The 16,714-nt window shown below is 43.4% G+C and overlaps 1 protein-coding gene across 5 annotated transcripts in view; it reads right to left on the bottom strand.

Moving 5' to 3' along the window:
- The window catches only part of GRIA1 (glutamate ionotropic receptor AMPA type subunit 1), a 342,928-nt gene extending 326,846 nt beyond the window's left edge, over positions 1-16,082 (bottom strand). For all 5 annotated transcript variants that reach the window (XM_065918962.1, XM_065918961.1, XM_065918963.1 and 2 more), the window contains exons 1-2: positions 15,710-16,082; positions 12,543-12,680 (exon numbers count right to left, since the gene is read on the bottom strand). In XM_065918962.1, the coding sequence (XP_065775034.1) occupies positions 12,543-12,680; positions 15,710-15,791 (220 nt within the window). In that variant the 5' untranslated portion in view covers positions 15,792-16,082. The remainder of the gene's footprint in view (positions 1-12,542; positions 12,681-15,709) is intronic.
- Positions 16,083-16,714: the final 632 nt, after the last annotated feature.

The following is a 16,714-nucleotide window of genomic DNA, read 5'->3' as shown; positions in this document are numbered from 1 at the left end:
AGAGTTTCTTTCTGTCCTGATGCTATCACTCAAGCTCCTGAATCTAGCTGAAATCAAAACTCTCCATTTCTCTATCCCTTGGCACCAAAAGAGTTGTGACTACTTACTGCCCAAATGGGGTTGCATAATTTCTTAAGCCAAATACACTATGTTAATAGATTAAATGCCTAGTTAATTATAGTACAGTGTATTTGCCTAGCACTTCTGATTTTTCAAAGCTCTTTCATGTAAGTAATGTCATTTGCCCAATAGACCTGAGAATATATTATTATCAACTCCTTATTATACATCTAGAAACTAAACTGGACACAAAAACTTCTCAAGGTCATACAAAGCAATGTCAAAGCTGGCATTGAACAAGTTATTTCAATTCCTGTATATGCCATTGTATTAAATCTCATTGGAAATTGTCCCACTGATTCTCTAATGCTTTTAAAATCAGAATGATGTATACAAATGGCTAAACTTTTATTGGGATGATCATCATACCATTATTTTTAGAAAAAAAAACATTTGGGAATAAACTAGATATTCAATAAAAGGAGATAGATGAAATAAATTACTGGCTAATAAAATGACTTTTTTTTTAAACTCAGTGGAACACATGTTATTTTTAATGTTACACATTTATTTTGATGTCTTCTAAAAAGTAAGCCATAATATAAATATATTCTTAATTTTTAGGTTTTTTTTTTTAATTGGAGTATAATTGCTTTACAATATTGTGTTAGTGTCTACTGTACAGAAAGTGAATCAGCTGTATGTATACATATATATCCTCTTGAGTCTCTCTCCCACCCCCCTAGTTCTTAATTTTTAAATTGATATGTTCAGAAAAAAGATGGGAAGTTTATCCTTAGTACTGTAATTATACAAATTTTATTGTGTTTGGTGTGTCTGTCCACGTGGTCTCTATAATACACACATTACTTTTGTACACAAAATAAAAGCTATTCTCAAAAAATTCTTTTCCATTCTAGAGATTCCATGTAAGGTCATTAGCCTCCAGCTGCCTCATTAACCCCGGTTTTGTCTGCATCCTCTGGGATCCAGACCTCCGGTGACCTTGAGCTTCCCTGTGCCTGCAGGACAGCAAGCTGTCTTACAGAAAAGTCACGGGACTGGCTGGAGGTAGAAAGAGATTTCTGGTGACCTCTGTGCTCTGCACATCCTGGCCACAGCTGGCACAGAGCTGTGGTCCCTTGAAGGGAGGCAGGACTGTGGCATCAGCAGCAGGCATGGGCACCAGGGGAGGATGGGGGCTGCTGCCACAGAAAGGAAGCTGCAGCATCCAAAAGAAGCTGAGCGGACACAGCATACAGTGAAATGAAGAAAGCACTCCCAGCCCAGCCGCACGTGTCTAGGGATGGAGCCCGAAACCCAAGCCATTGCCCCGCTCACTCCCTTGAGAGCCCAGCTTCCTCATCTATGAAAACGGGCGAAGAAAAGTATCTACCTCACAGCACCTTATGGAGTGGGAAGTTGATTTGAAATCAACCATCATTTACTCCTTCTCAAAATAGCCATGCACCACTGCTATAATTATTACCTTCATTTGAAAGAAACTGACTTTCAAAAAAGAGAACTGACTTGCCCAAGCAGGGCATCCGTGGCTGAGCCAGGCCTTGAACCAGAAATGTGTTATTTAGAAAATGGAGCCTTATTCCTTACTTACACAGTGGGTAAAGCATCTGCCTGCAATGCGGGAGAGACCTGGGTTCAACTCCTGGGTCAGGAAGTTCCCTTGGAGAAGGAAATGGCAACCCACTCCAGTATTCTTACCTGGAGAATCCCATGGACAGAAGAGTCTGGCAGGATACAGTTCATGGGCTCGCTAGAGTCAGACATGACCTAGCACTATATATATATATATATATATATATATATATATATATATATATATATATTATAAATATATATACACCTTACTTAGGACCCTGACTGCCAACAGGCCAGTAGGAACTGGAGTGAGATTTTGATTGGACTTTTCATCCCCTGCTTTTCAGCTACATAGTTATAACAGCCTTACAAAGGAATTTATAATGCAGTCTGCTGAAACTCTCAAAACTCATTGTAGCAAAGTGCTACCCTGTAAACAGTAATAATGCAGCCTTATTTTCATCCCTGCCATTGATGTTACATAGTCCAGTTTCCCAAGTGGCTCAAATGATAAAGTATCTGCCTGCAATATGGGAGACCCAGGTTCAATCCATGGGTTGAGAAGATTCTGTGGGGAAGAGAATGGCAACCCACTTCAGTATTCTTGCCTGGACAGAGGATTCCATGTACAGAGTAGCCTGGTGGGCTACAGTAAGTGGGGCTACAAAGAGTCAGACACAATTGAGTGACTAACTCTTTCACTTTTTAAAAAAAATGTACAGCTATACATTCATTCATTCATTCCTTTTACTACCACCACCACACACTATTCTCTGGTAGAGTCTGTCATGGGAAACTAAAAAAGCAAAGTCACTGCCTACAAGTTGCTTAGTCCAGTTGGGCAGATAAAATAAGGCTCCAGGTAACTAAAACTCAGGGTGAAATGTGCTGTCTGCTGTGAGGAAGATACAAAGGGCCACAGGGCAGAGAAGAGGGGTGCGTGGGCGGATTAGGAGAGTCCCACGTGGCACTCGGGGTAAAGAACCCACCTGCCAATGCAGGAGACATGAGACACCTCCAGTTTGATCCCTGGGTCAGGAAGATCCCCTGGAGGAGGGCAGAGCAGCCCACTTCAGTATTCTTACCTGGAGAGTCCCATGGACAGAGGAGCCTAGAGGGCTACAGTCCATTGGGTCACAAAGAGTCAGACACGACTGAAGCAACTTATCATGCATGATATAAGAACGAGGACACACCAGAAGGACAGGATTTCAACAAGGGAATGTGGGAGGGGGAATTTGTAGGTGGAGGAAACAGCAGTATGAATTTGAGGACCGTTGTATTGCTTGGTTTGAGTGGAGAGCAGGATTCAGTGTCATGTAGCCTTCCCTATTGATAATATTAAGTGGAGTTCTAGATGATTCTCTGCCTCTGCACACATACTCACCAGATTTCCTGGCCCTCTGCTGAATCAGCTTCATCTCTAAGAGTGTGTCCACGGACACATCACAGAGTCAGCACTACACCCAGCCTTTCCCCCACCGTCTGTCCCCATCCATCTGCCCATGTGTGAGACTCCATCCCAAGTTGGGGACAGGAGGAAAGGAACAATAGTTGTTGCTGCATTAGCAAAAAGTCTCCAGGGAGCACAAAAGTGGTCAAATGTTCTGGAGCCTCTGATTCCCAGTGAGAAAACAAGTCTGAACATGGCATTCCTCTGCTTGAAACCCTTCAGTAGGTCTCCCCAGCTCTTGGGCTAAAGATCAAAATCCATAACAGGGCACCCTAAGCCTGACTGGTGTCACCCTCTCCAGCCCCATGCTTCCCCCATCCCTTTTCCCCCACCAGTCCTCTGCTCAGAATGCTTCTAGAATATTCCTCCTGTTATCAGCACCACATTGCTGAAAGCGTTCAGTTTTCAGCTCAGACATCTATTCATCTCTCTGCTCAAGGCTGGTTCCTTTGTAATATGTTTCCATTGAATCATGGCCTTTCTTTCACATATTTATTTGTATGATTAGTTTAAGAATAGCTGTGTCCCTTACTAGCAAGTAAGCTCCATGAGCATGGGATTGCTTTCTGTTCTTGTTCACAGTAGTAAGCACTCCATAAATACCTGTTGAATTTAAACTTTTTATTTTATATTGGAGTATAGTTGATTAACAATGTTGTGATAACTTTAGATATACAGTAAAGTTCTTCAGTTATACACATACATATATCAGTTCTCAAATTCTTTTCCCATTTAAGTTGGTATATAATATTGAGCAGAGTTGGCAGTGCTATACAGTAGGTCCTTGTTGATTATCCACTTTAAATGTAGCATATCTGTTGAATATTTAATGAATGCACCTGAGGCCCCCAGTTGGCTTAATATACCTGTTTTATACATACAAATGTAGCCTGACTGTGCAACTTGGTAGAAAAGGCTTGGAGCTTTTCTGAGTCTCAATTTGTTCAGTGAGCCTCCATCCAACTAAAGGCTGGTACAAAAGCATCTTATTTTAATTTATCACTGGAGTTCTCTGTTCACTCTTAACATAGAAATGCAGTCCTAGAAGGACTCTTAGAGGTCCTAGAAGTTTGGGAGTGGTCCTCTGCATCATTTATACATGAATGATCCAAGAAAATAGTCTGGCATTTGGGTCCATGTCTATAAGTTTCAATCCAATATACTTTTCAGTGGTTGAACTTGGTGTGTGTGTATGTTTGTGTGTGTATTTTCCTATTTTCCTGTCTACATTCTACCTGCCCTTCTAAATTCAGTTCAAATGTTTTATGAAACCTGGTCTGATTCCTTCAACTGGATGTTTTCCTTTCCTTCTCTGATCATATGTGTGTGTGTGTGTATGTGTGTGTGTGTGAGAGAGAGAGAGAGAGAGAGAGAGAGAGAGTGCCGAGAACTTCTCCATTATATCAGTTTTTTTGTGCATGCCTATTTTCTCTGAGCTTCTTAAGGGCAGAATCAATGCCTAATGCATTTTATTTTCCCCAGTTCCCAGTGTAGTGCCTTGTAATGGCAAATGGATTTTATCTTGTGTATCAACTGCAACTCTGAGCAATTTGTAGTAGCTGCTTGGAATGCTCTGGCGAGAGGGAATTTAAGGCTATGTCTAGATTCAGTGGAAAAAAATTGTGTAATCAATAAATGCAGTCTGCAAGGGTATGAAAGGGGGCCGTAGTGGTACATGTACTCCATGGGGTGGGGCAATACTAAAAGAGCTTTGAAGGAATGCATAGACGAACCTTAGTTTTCCAGATGTCCTATGTAACTACTTTCTCTTGAGCATCCAAGAGAATACTAATGTCACCCTTCTCAACAGAAGTCTTCAAACTAATCAGAGGAAGTAATGTTCATAAACACGTTTCTGAACAAAAAAATTACAATCATCAATGTTATCATAAGAACCAAGAGTCACGCACAGAGAGTATTGGGGCCCGTGTATCTCAAAGTGAGGGCATAGGTTAAGGTGGAGAAACCTTGCAATGCAGACATCTGCCATGTAACTGAGTGTGTGTACAAGAGATAAAGTCCAAACTCTCTACCTTGCAAAACAAGCAAAACAACAGCTCCCTACCTTGATTGCAAAACAATCATGTATGGTAGTGGTAGAGATGAGGGGAGGAGAAATATTGTGACTTACTCACTCAAAAATGTTCCTCTCATGACACTCCGAAAATCTGCTCCTCCCTTGAATGCCTACCCCTGTTCCACCTCCCCCGATACTCATTCTTTATCCACAACCACCCACCTCTGCCTTGGAAGCCTTAGCACTTAAACCTGAATCATAAGCTTCACTTCTTTTTGGCACTTCTTGTGTTGGGCTCTTTTCCTGCCATTTCAGTTTTTTGTGTCCTCTATCTTACAAGGGTTAAAGGTCACTGAGTTTTGGAGTCTGCAAAGCTGGCTTCACATATTAGCTTAGACTCTTATTCACTGTGTAATATGGAGAAGACACAATCATTCTGTCAGTAGCATTATCTATAAAATAGGAATAATAGCCTCTCAAGATTATTATAAAGTGTAAACAAGATCACATGTAGGAAGTCTCTGTTACGTGATGGGTCTTCAAAATAATCTTTGTTTACCATCCCACCGGTCCTCCATTTTTTTTTTATTACTATAGGAAAGCCAGTTTTTTTGCTTTTTGGCTATATCTTACAGCTTACAAGATCTTAGTTCCTTGACCGGGGATCGAACTGGAGCCTCCTGCAGTGGAAGCATGGAGTCTTAACCACTGGACTGCCAAGGAATTCCCTAGAGCAAGCTTTTGAGAGCAAGAGTTACATATCTTTTGGGCCCTCTACTGTTTATTGCAGAGTGAGGAATAGATATTATTAAAAATAATAAAATGGCAGATGCTGAAGGATATAAATCAGGTGTAAGCACATTGGCCTGCTTACAGTCCCAGCCAAGTAAGATGATTTTGTTATACTGGTCACATGTCTGATAAGGAGCAGGCAGGACTTTGGTAAATTTGAGAGATTATGCCGTACACTTAAATCAGGCAGCATTTCTCAGCTCAAGACCATAGAAGCTGAGCAGGAATGTGGGTCCAGAGTTGTCTGATGCCCCAGGTTTTTTTCAGAGAAGCCAGAAATGTGGATTTTTATGCCAAAGTTTGAAAAGAATTGTGCAAGTCAAGCAAAATAAGTCTCTGGACTGTTGGTTTGCAGCTCTGAAAATGATGAGGGATGCTTTGGTGAGAACTAAGAAGGCATGCCCCTGCTGCCAGTGCTTAACGTCTTGTTAGAATGCCCTCGGGCTTCCTAAGTAGGACCACATCAGAGGGCGATGCCCTGCAAATAGGCGCACTGACCTCACCCTGATTGCCATGTAGCCTCCCAGCATCTATGCTGTGTGATTCTTTGATTCTTGGAAACATTTGTTCATTTGTGTTAGTCCTATGCTAGGTGTTCTCAGCCGCACCAAACAGTATCTACACATGGTCTTTCTGAATAGCAGTTCACAGTCTGGTGGTAGAGTTGACCTATAAACACACTACACAGGCCATATTGCAGGACCAATCAACTGAGGCTTAAAAACTCAATGCTTCCAGGAGCCAAGCAGGTGAAGACAAGGAGAGGAGTGGGCTGTTTGGGAAAGAAGCCATCCGAGGGGGATGCTCCCATCCTAGTCAAGTGGGGCTACATAGAGCCAGGGTCCAGTGTGGCCAAATGGTTTAACATTTCAAAGAGAGCTAAGATGCCCACTTTTCGATGTGCAATTCCATGCTTCTTAAACACTTTGCTGACGGTGACTTATGGATGGCCATTGGATGACCCCTTCTGCAGAGTTTGATAACTGGCCAATGAGAGGCCAGCATGGAGTACCACAGGAGGTCAGAGGCGGTGAAGAACTAGGTCATGAGTTCTCTTTGGCATATGCTGTTCCTCCTGCCTGAGACACACTTGTCTCACCTCTTTCTGCTCCCCGCCCCTGACCTCCTGGAATGTTTCTGTTTATCATTGAAACACAGATAAACCACCAGCCTCTGAGAGGCTAACCCCACTTCTCAAAGCATCTCCTGATTCTCCATGCAAATGGATGCTATAACATTTGAGTAAGTGAGTGAGTGACAGTTGCTCAGTCGTGTCCAACTCTTTGTGATCCCATGGACTATACAGTCCATGGAATTCTCTAGGCCAGAATTCTTGAGTGGGTAGCCTTTCCCTTCTCCAGGGGTTCTTCCCAACCCAGAGATTGAACCCAGGTCTCCTGCATTGCAGGTGGATTCTTTATCAGCTGAGCCACAACGAAGCCCATGAATACTGGAGTGGGTAGCCTATCCCTTCTCCAGGGGTTCTTCCTGACCCAGGAATCAAACTGGTGTCTCCTGCATTGCAGGTGGATTTCTACCATCTGAGCTATAACATTTACATTACATTTTAATTTTCTGTTTATGGGACAGTTGGTTTCACTGGGAATAAAGTCCTGCCAGGCAAGGAACATGTCTTAATTTTGTCTGCATTTCTAGTACTTAACACCATGCCTGGGCTTCGTTAAGGGCTCAAAAAATGCTTGCTAATGGAATGCAAGACTTTTAAAAGAATTTCTCCAAGTGTGATTGTCATACTGACTGCTACCATATCTCCCCAGGGCTATCTCTTGAATATTCTGATTCAGGAAGTCTAGAGTCTGCCCCTGAGTCTTGCTTTAAACAAGCTCCCTGGGTGAATTTTTTGTGCACAGGATCTCTCAGCTAATCTGTAACTGCCTCCCCCCACAGGGAAAGAGACTGTGTCTTCTTTATTGGTCATGGTATTCCTAGCACCTGACACAGGGCTGAGCATACAGTGGAAATCCAGAGTATTTGCTGAACAAATAAATGGATGGATAAATGAAAAATAAGAATTAAGTTGCAATAGTGCTCAGAAGTTCCTTGGTGGTCCAGTGGTTAAGACTCTGTGCTCCCAATGCAGGGGGCCTGGGTTCGATCCCTGGTCCGGGAACTGGATCCACATTCAGCAGTGAAGAGTTTGAATACTGCAACTAAAGATCCTGCTTGCTGTGACTAAGATCTGGTGCAGTCAAATAAATAGATAAATATTTAAAAAACATTGCAACAATGCTCCTCCGAAATCTAATGGAAACCCCAATTAGTATTTCATTTGTCCCTTTATTTATAGTTATAAAGACACCAGCTTAGGCTGACTAGCTGGTCTGTTAGTACCATCTCTATGGACAGACTCCTCAACTCCTGCCCTTGTGAGACTGGAAGAGTACTCAGTGCGTGCGTGCATGGTAAGTTGCTTCAGTTATGTTCAACTCTTTGTGACCCTGTGGATTGTAGCCCACCAGGTGCCATGTGGGAGGCCCAACAGAGTACTTAGAGGAGATCCTAAACATTTGGGTTGCCGGTTCAGTGACTTTACCCCTTAATGATGGTAGAAAAGGAGAGCAGGAAAGATGGGATGCAAAGAAGATGCAGAACTCTCTTCTTGGCTGGAGGTATTAGCAATAGTTTCTCCTGCATCCCCTACTCTAAGCACCATTCTGCCTTTTTAAGCAGTCTCCTGTTGCTAATACATCTAGCAGGCATAGTTCCTGTTACATTTCCTCTCCTTTCCCTTCTCCACCCTCTGGTGGAGGGATCATGAATAGCAAAATGTATAGGAGAACAATCAAATGACTGGAAAAATGGTGAAAAAATAAAGATTTGGTTATTTTCTGGAGGTAAGACTGGGATAGTTAATTTAAGGTTAACTACTAGTCCAGATATCAAAAAGCACATGAAATTAAATCCAAATATCATGGGGTTTTTTTTTTTCTGTTTTCAATAAATTATTAGTTAAGGCATTGTACCTAAAACCTCTCTGCTCCTTTCAATATTTTTCACTCAATCCAAATTGGGGTAGAAGTCAGTTTTCCCAGACTAGTGAATCACAGTGAGCACAGCCCCAGAGGGTTTCCTAATCCCATATGATAATTAGCAGAGAATCTTCCAGGCAGGCTGGGAATTACAATGTCACCGTGACCACCCCAGTTGCCTAGTACCATCTCAGTTCCCGGAACTAAAGAGAAGAAACTAAAGGTCTAAGAACAAAATAGCATTAGTGTTTCTCAGGCAACCCCCTGAGCAGTGTCCCCACTGAACTGCAAACCACGGAGAACAAAAATCTTTTATCATCTCTGTTTTCCCAACGACCGTTTCAGTTCATAACATTTAAAGAATGACCAAATTCATAGAAACCTGTGCTCTGTTCTGGTATATAGCAGGAATCACGTTGAAGAACACAGATCTACTCGATTCAGGTTCACTAACCACAGTGGATAATACCCTGATCACATTTCAATCCTCTTAGTAAATGGACAGCAACCCTATTAGAGATCAAGTCTTAGGTAGTTAAGATAACAGTTCAGAAGCATCACCTTTTGCCTTAGAACTTTCTTCCAATTTTTATCTTGTATTATGTCGTCCTGCCAGTCAACATCTTGACACTAGAATAACAGTTAACATCTCTTTCCACCAAGCTCTGCTAGAGAGAGTTCTCAGCAGTGTGAGTGAATACACATGCCAGCCATTGATTCTTCCAAATTCCCTAAGCTTGTAATCCTTCTAGAGTACCCCTTTGAGAGAATGACAAAAGCTATGGAGCCTCTATCCAGCGAATAAATAAGCATAGGCACATACATGCAAAAGGTTATGCATAATCTCTGGTGGTTCTTAGATACATTGATGACCACACCTAAATCTTCCCCTTAAAAATTCTCCTTTAATCCATATTGAAAGAAATGAGAGGTTGTCTAATAATCAAATACCTATTCAATATTATTTTAGCTTTCCAGGAAGATGGTTTCACAGAACTACAATTCACCAATTAAACTTCAGCTCTTTTTCAAGGATAATGAGTAACACAGTTGACAAGATTTTCAACTTCAACATTACCAAAATGTAGAATTGCTGTTTTATTTATTCAGCAAGTCACTCCTGTGCAAAACCATAGCTACAATCTGAAGCTTTTTAAAGTTTCCTCCTTAGGAGCTTTATCAGGTCACTGCTTGTAAAGACTTGGAATGCTCCCTTTTGCTTCTTGGGTAATCTCAGTAAAATGGATCTAGCTACTATGCGACCTGTATCTATCACAGTGTCCAGGAACAAGGACCTTGGGCTCACAAGACCACCATTTACTTTTTAGGTGACCCTGGGCAAGTTGTATAACCTGTTGCAGCCTTAGTTTCAGCTTCTCTAAAAGGAAGATATTAATAATATAGAGCCCTGTAGGGATCCTGTGAGGATTAAATAAAATAAATAAACCAACACATGAAAAGTGATTAGTGCATTACTGGGCCATAGTAGATGCTCAATAAATGTAAAGAATGTTATTATAATTGTCCATAAAATAGTTGTTGGCATACAGTAAGTTCTCAGTAAATGAAATCTGAAATAATGATAATTTTTTTGATTGAAGTATTGTTGCTTTACAATGTTTCAGGTGTATGGCAAAGTGATTCATATATATATATACACACACACACAAACATATATACATATACTTCATGTGTATGTGTGATCAGTCACTTAGTCAGTTCCGACTCTTTGCAAACCCATGGACTGTAGCCCACCAGGCTACTTTGTCCATGGGATTTTCTCAGCAAGAATACTGGAGCAGGTTGCCATGTCCTCCTCCAGGGGATCTTCCCAACCAAGGGATCGAACATACGTCTCCTGTGTCTCCTGCATTAGCAGGCAGCTTCTTTACCACTGAGCCACCAGGGAAGCTCCAAATTCTTTTTCCATTATAGATTTTTCCAAATTCTTTCCCATTATAGATTAATACAAGATACTGAATACAGTTCCCTGGGCTATACAGTAGATCCTGGTTGCTTATCCATTTTATATATGGTCGTGTGTATCTGTTAGTCCCAAACTCCTCATTTATCACCCTCCGCCCACTTTCCCGTTTGGTAACCAAAAGTTTGTTTTCTATGTCTGTAGGTCTGTTTCTGTTTTCTAAATAAGTTCATTTACATAATTTATTTAGATTCCACATATATGTGATATCATATGATTGTCTTTCTCTGATTTCACTTAATATGAAAATCTCTAGGTCCTTCCATATTTCTGCAAATGGCATTCTTTCATTCTTCTTTATGGCTGGGTAATTAGAGTAATTATAATAATAATTCCAGTTGTTGGATTAATAATTAAAATTCTTGGAATCGCCATATACATTGTCTTTTGAGTGTTCTTAGGAATAGGGAGAATGCCGAATTCTCTGAGCCTTCAAGGCATGTTCAGTTCAAATCACTGAGAGCTTGTCAAGAGGGGAACTGTGGCAAAGAGACGGAGGAAATATGGTACATGCCTTCTGCCATCCACAGCTTATTACAAGCTACCAAGGGCACAGTGGCACCCAGAGCCTACAGTGCCAATTTAACCCAGTTTTAAGTTGTTCTTGCCCATTCAGTTTATACTTTTATGTCATCAGTTCCCACGTGAGCTTAATCCCTGGAGGGAAAATGTCACTACTGATTAAAGTTTATGCCCTCACCTGTCTTAAAATGGCAGTCATGCCTCCATTCAGGTTTCCTTTTCACCCGGTAGTCAAGAAAATCTCAGAATGGTGTTTGTTGCCCACATTTTATAATGCATTCAGTTCAGATGGCTGAAATTCATCTCTCCTTTCTCCTTCTTGGGCTTCCCTAGTGGCTCAGAGGGTAAAGCATCTGCCCGCAATGCAGGAGACCTGGGTTCGATGCCAGGGTGGGGAAGATCCTCTGGAGAAGGAAATGACAACCCACTCCAGTATTCTTGCCTGGAGAATCCCATGGACAGAAGAGCCTGGTGGGCTACAGTCCACGGGGTCCCAAAGAGTCAGACAGAACTGAACAACTTCACTTTCACTTTCTCCTTCTTGAGGTCACCTCTGTTCTTTTTTGTGCTCAAACGCCATCCCAAAACTATGTAAGCCATCAGTCACTTCAAAACACTTTGGAAATAATGTGGGCTTCAAATTTTTAAATAATTATTGGTCCTTTCTAAAAATGGGAAACAAAATAGACACCTCAGGTATCCTTTCTTATCTAGCGGCATTTCTTTTAACTGTGCACAGGAAGGACATAAGTATTGTAAACCACATTCTCCAAGTCAGAACTTTTCATTCTACGCCTCTCAGAAGTTTCCTATGCATGAAACTCTCCAGTGAACCAGAAAACCTCTGTGAGTTTAGGGGAGATGCAGTCAACCCCAGTACCCATCAGGCTGGCATTCAAAGTTAGCTGACAGCGAGAATGCAAACCCATTCCATGAAGCACTGCAGGATCTCAAGTATCAGTGAACAGAATCACTCAAAAGGCCCTGGTCGTTTTTCTTGGAGTGCTTTCTCTTAAGACAAGGGATGACAACTCAATGTTTTTGCAACACCACCTGCTATGTACAGGCCCTCCCTTTAATGATCGATCGCAGAAAGAAATCTCAGAAATAGAAGCATTTACTTACATCTGTAGGTCATCTCAAAGCTGTCGCTGATGTTCACAATATCAATCTGGGGGAGCAACTTCGGGGGCTCTGTGAGTTGTGACAAAGCAAATCTAAAAGCGGCATGTTCCTGTGACTGCTGGTTTGGAAATAATCCCCCTGCAGAGAAAGAAAATGCAACATGGTATCTGGGCTAGAGATAATTTTGATTCCTCAACAGTCCACCTCAGATGGGCCCATTTCTTCTCCCCAGGTCAGAGTCACTAGTTGTTGACTGATTCTGGGGATCAGAATTCACATGGACTCAACTGGACCCTGGGGCTTCAACTTCTACAGGTGAGCTTTTATTGATAAAGCCTCTAATTATCTGTCATCCTGCCCAAAGATTTGATTGTTCACCCCTCAACTCGGTTCAGGTCAGAGAAAACAGAATTGTGGAGTTTCTCTTCTTCCTGTCTCTCAAGCACACCACTTAGGCAGCCTATGCTCTTATATGCATGTAAACCCTAGCCGTGTCTAATTTTTCCTGTATCAGACCCATTTCTCATTAGAGAGCCATAAAGGAAGGAGTATTAATGCATGTTGCAGAGTGAACTCTAGCCCTGGGATCCTGTGAGCTTCTCCAGCGCTATAACCCTTTCTTTGACTTTGACCCTTGTAGTCTTTGACCTGGCAAGACCTGTCTGCCAGTCCCCTACAGTTTATTCATTTCCTCTGAAAAACTCTTGGTTATCTGCACAGAGTGTTTGCTGCTTCTTTCATCACTCATGATCCCAGGAGTGACTTGTTACATAAGGGGTTGCCATTGTGTGTATTTGCATGGTAACACCTTGGACTTGGAAGATGTGGGGGCTTAGGAATGTCCAGAGGATGCTAGCATTCTATTCTAGCAAAAAGCAGAACCAGAGGTGCCTGGTGGGGCTCCTGTTCCAACAACATGAGTACACACCTTACCTTTGTATTTACGGTCGACATGTAAATAAATTAAAATGCGTTTCTATGAATTGAAATCAGCAGTTTCCAGAGACTGAACTATAGTGAGTGTTTACATAGAAGTTTATCTCAGATTCCTCGGAAATCCCAATCCCAATATGATGCATTTCTAACTTCTTATACAGTAGAAATGTGTGTTTGTTTTTAACAACCAGTAAATCAATTGTAAGGCTTTTGTTAGAGAGAGTGCCGGTAGAATGAAGTACTGTCTGGTGACAGTGATATTTTCAGTGTGTGTTCTCTAACTTAACATTTCAACCTTTTTATGTGAAAACAAAAACAATGGTTCAATCAGTTGAAATCAAATTGAGGCTAAATATGATGAAAAATCTGCAGAGATACATAAATAAGCATACCATAGATATGTACACAAAACATATCATGCATTTATTACATCCATGGCAGTATACACAGATGCACTTGGAGAAAGCAAGTCCACATATCTTAAGACAAGTATTTCCAATCAGCAAAGTATGGGTAAGACATAAGTACCAGGATAAAGAATGCCACTCGTAAGAGCAAATGATTTACCCATAGTCATATGCCTCCATTTTAAAGAGTAAAAACAAAAAACTCTTTCTTGATTCTGATGCTCCACCCTCCCCCTCAAGATGACCACACCCCAGACACTTCCCCGTCTCCCTCCTCCCCTGCAATGAATGAAGGAGAGTGGGTGGGGGTGGGGAGGTAGGTGGCTATAGGCTGGGCTGTAAGAGAAGTGTCTCCGGAGGCAGGAAGTTTTGTTTTGCGTCTAAGGCACTAATACACATACACAGACACACTTCAGGATATAGCTTAACAGGTGTCAGGAAACAAAGCAAGTTGCTCCGCGGCTATTCCAGCTACCCTCAGAGCCAGCCCACTGGAGAGGCCAAAAGAGTACAGCGGCACATGTGTGCCCATAAAAGACCACCTTCAGCACATTGCCCCACAAACACACAAGCTCACGAGGAACACAAACTCCTAGGAATGGGAACTTTCCCTGGTGGAGCCTTGCCCCTATCTGGGGAGGGTAAACAACCCAGACCCAGAAAGATGCATTCAAGCAAAGCAGTTTGCTGGATTCGGGGACACAAACAGCCCTGAGATGCTGGTCATACTGAAATCCCGAGCCCTTGTGGACGCGCGTCGTTATTGGTGTTACTGCTCCTGTTTGTTTGGCTTTCACCTGTTATTATTGGGAGAAGCAGTATCTATCCGCTGTCCCATAAATTCAGGGAGGGTGGGGGTCCTCTTTGAGAAGCATGACAACCAGGAAAGGGAAACGGGGAACAAAAAAAAGCATGCGGCATCATGTTGAAACCTGCCTCCAAGTTGCGAGGTTGGAGCTCAGTGATGGGGAGAGCTAAGAGGAGGGGAGAAGGACATGTGGATGTGTGTTTGTGTGTGTGTGTGTGTGTAAAAAGCAGACCATCTCGTGGACAGAAAATCTAAGAGGAGTGGGCGATTGAAGGAGTAGGGGGAGAAAAACAGGCTAGGAAGTTCCAGAATTGGAGGAGCGGGAACCCTCAGCCCAGCATGGCAGACAGCAGACAGAGGCAGCGAGGAGAGTCCAGAGAGGGAGAGAGATCCCCCTTCACCTGGGGTGGGGAGTGGCTTTTTAGGATTATTTTAGTGGATGCAATGAACCCAGCATCCTTCACTCCTTCTTTTAGAGGGTCTCTTTCCCCTCCCCCAGAGGAGAAATCACTGCCTCTCTCAAATATAAATGTGTATATTTAGTACATAAGCATACACATAAACACACACATCACACATATTTATATAAATAAATGAAGTCAGGCACCATCTACCAAGCCATGGAGTTAACTCTTTAAACACCTACCACCTCTTTCCTTGTGAGAGACTGATTTTTTTTTTTTTCCTCCAAAGCAGTGGTTCCTCCATTTCACATGCTCATGCCTAGAGTGTGAGTGGTGTGTGAGGACCTGTGTGTATGTGTGTGTCTGTGTGTGTGTGAGAGAGAGAGAGAGAGACAGAGCACACTTTCCTTCTCTGCCCCTGCCCCGTATCCCATCCAGAGAAGCCCCCTCCCCACGCCATCGCCCAAGCCTTCACCTCGCTGCTGGACAGCGTGGGGTGGATAGCGGAGCACAACAGCCCACAGTGGGGGTGGGGGAGATCACAGACCCCCTCCCCCTCAAAAAACTGGCCAGACCCATGAAGTCCCACCCCAGGCTGCCCCTCTCACTCACCGATCTGGATGTTGTTGGGGAAATTGGCACCTACTACCGCGCCTAGGAAACCGGTGCAGAAGAAGGCAAAAATGTGCTGCATATTCCTTTTTGCATTGGCGAAAAAGAAGCCCAGGTCCAATCATAGATTTGGTGTTCCCCCCCCTTCCCTTTATTCCTCTCTCTCTTCTGCCGATTCTTTTCCTCCTGCCGTTCCTTCCTTCCTCGCTTGCTTCCTGCCTGCCTTCTGCGAGGTTTGTCTGTTTCCCTTGGAATCGGAGCGCTTAAACTGCAGCGTTAACACCGACTGACAGCCAGATTAACTGAGCACGGAAAAGAGAAGCCTGTCCTCCCGCGAGCTGAGCGCCGCTCCCCCTCTGCTCTGCTCTGCTCTCCTCGCCGCCTGCCTCTCGCTCCCTCCCTTGCTCCCTCGCTCTCCCCCTCACTCTCACACAGGCAGCCAGCTCTATGCTAATACCCACCAGCAAGCCAGCTCCCCGGATCCGCAGCTGACCTCCTCTCCCCAGGGCCCCCTGCCTCCCCATCCTCACCTTAGCCTCCTGGCTGGGTGTCCTGATGGTTGGGTGGGCAGGTGAGGGGGTGTGATACCTGGAGCTTGCTCCCAAAAGGGACAGCCCTACCAGTCCCTTCACCCTCCCCCGCCTTCCTCAGCTCTCTCTGCCCCCCCTCCCCCAGCCCCCCAGCCAGCAGAAGCGACTGGGAATGTGGGTTCAACTGTAAGTCAGTAGGTGGCAGGGGGTCCCCACAGTAGTCCTGCCTCCACCCGCTGCTTGATCTAGGTCACTTTTCTAGGAGTGCGAGAGCTGTGCTGGATATATTTCCTGCACTCCACTGGCCCAATTATTCCTACAACTAATTCCTGAGGGGAAGACCCTAGAAAGCCCTGCTAGGAACTTTAAAGGAAAGAGGCTCCCCCACCACCCCGCCCCCACGCTGGGAGGAATGCTAGAAAGACAGACTTGAGGGTCTGGAATGATTGGCAGGTGTCTTGACTTGGGCATTCAG

This window comes from Muntiacus reevesi, chromosome 1 (assembly GCF_963930625.1).
Source record: "Muntiacus reevesi chromosome 1, mMunRee1.1, whole genome shotgun sequence".
In the NCBI taxonomy this organism is placed as follows: Eukaryota; Metazoa; Chordata; class Mammalia; order Artiodactyla; family Cervidae; genus Muntiacus; species Muntiacus reevesi.
This window is presented reverse-complemented; position numbering and strand designations above follow the sequence as displayed.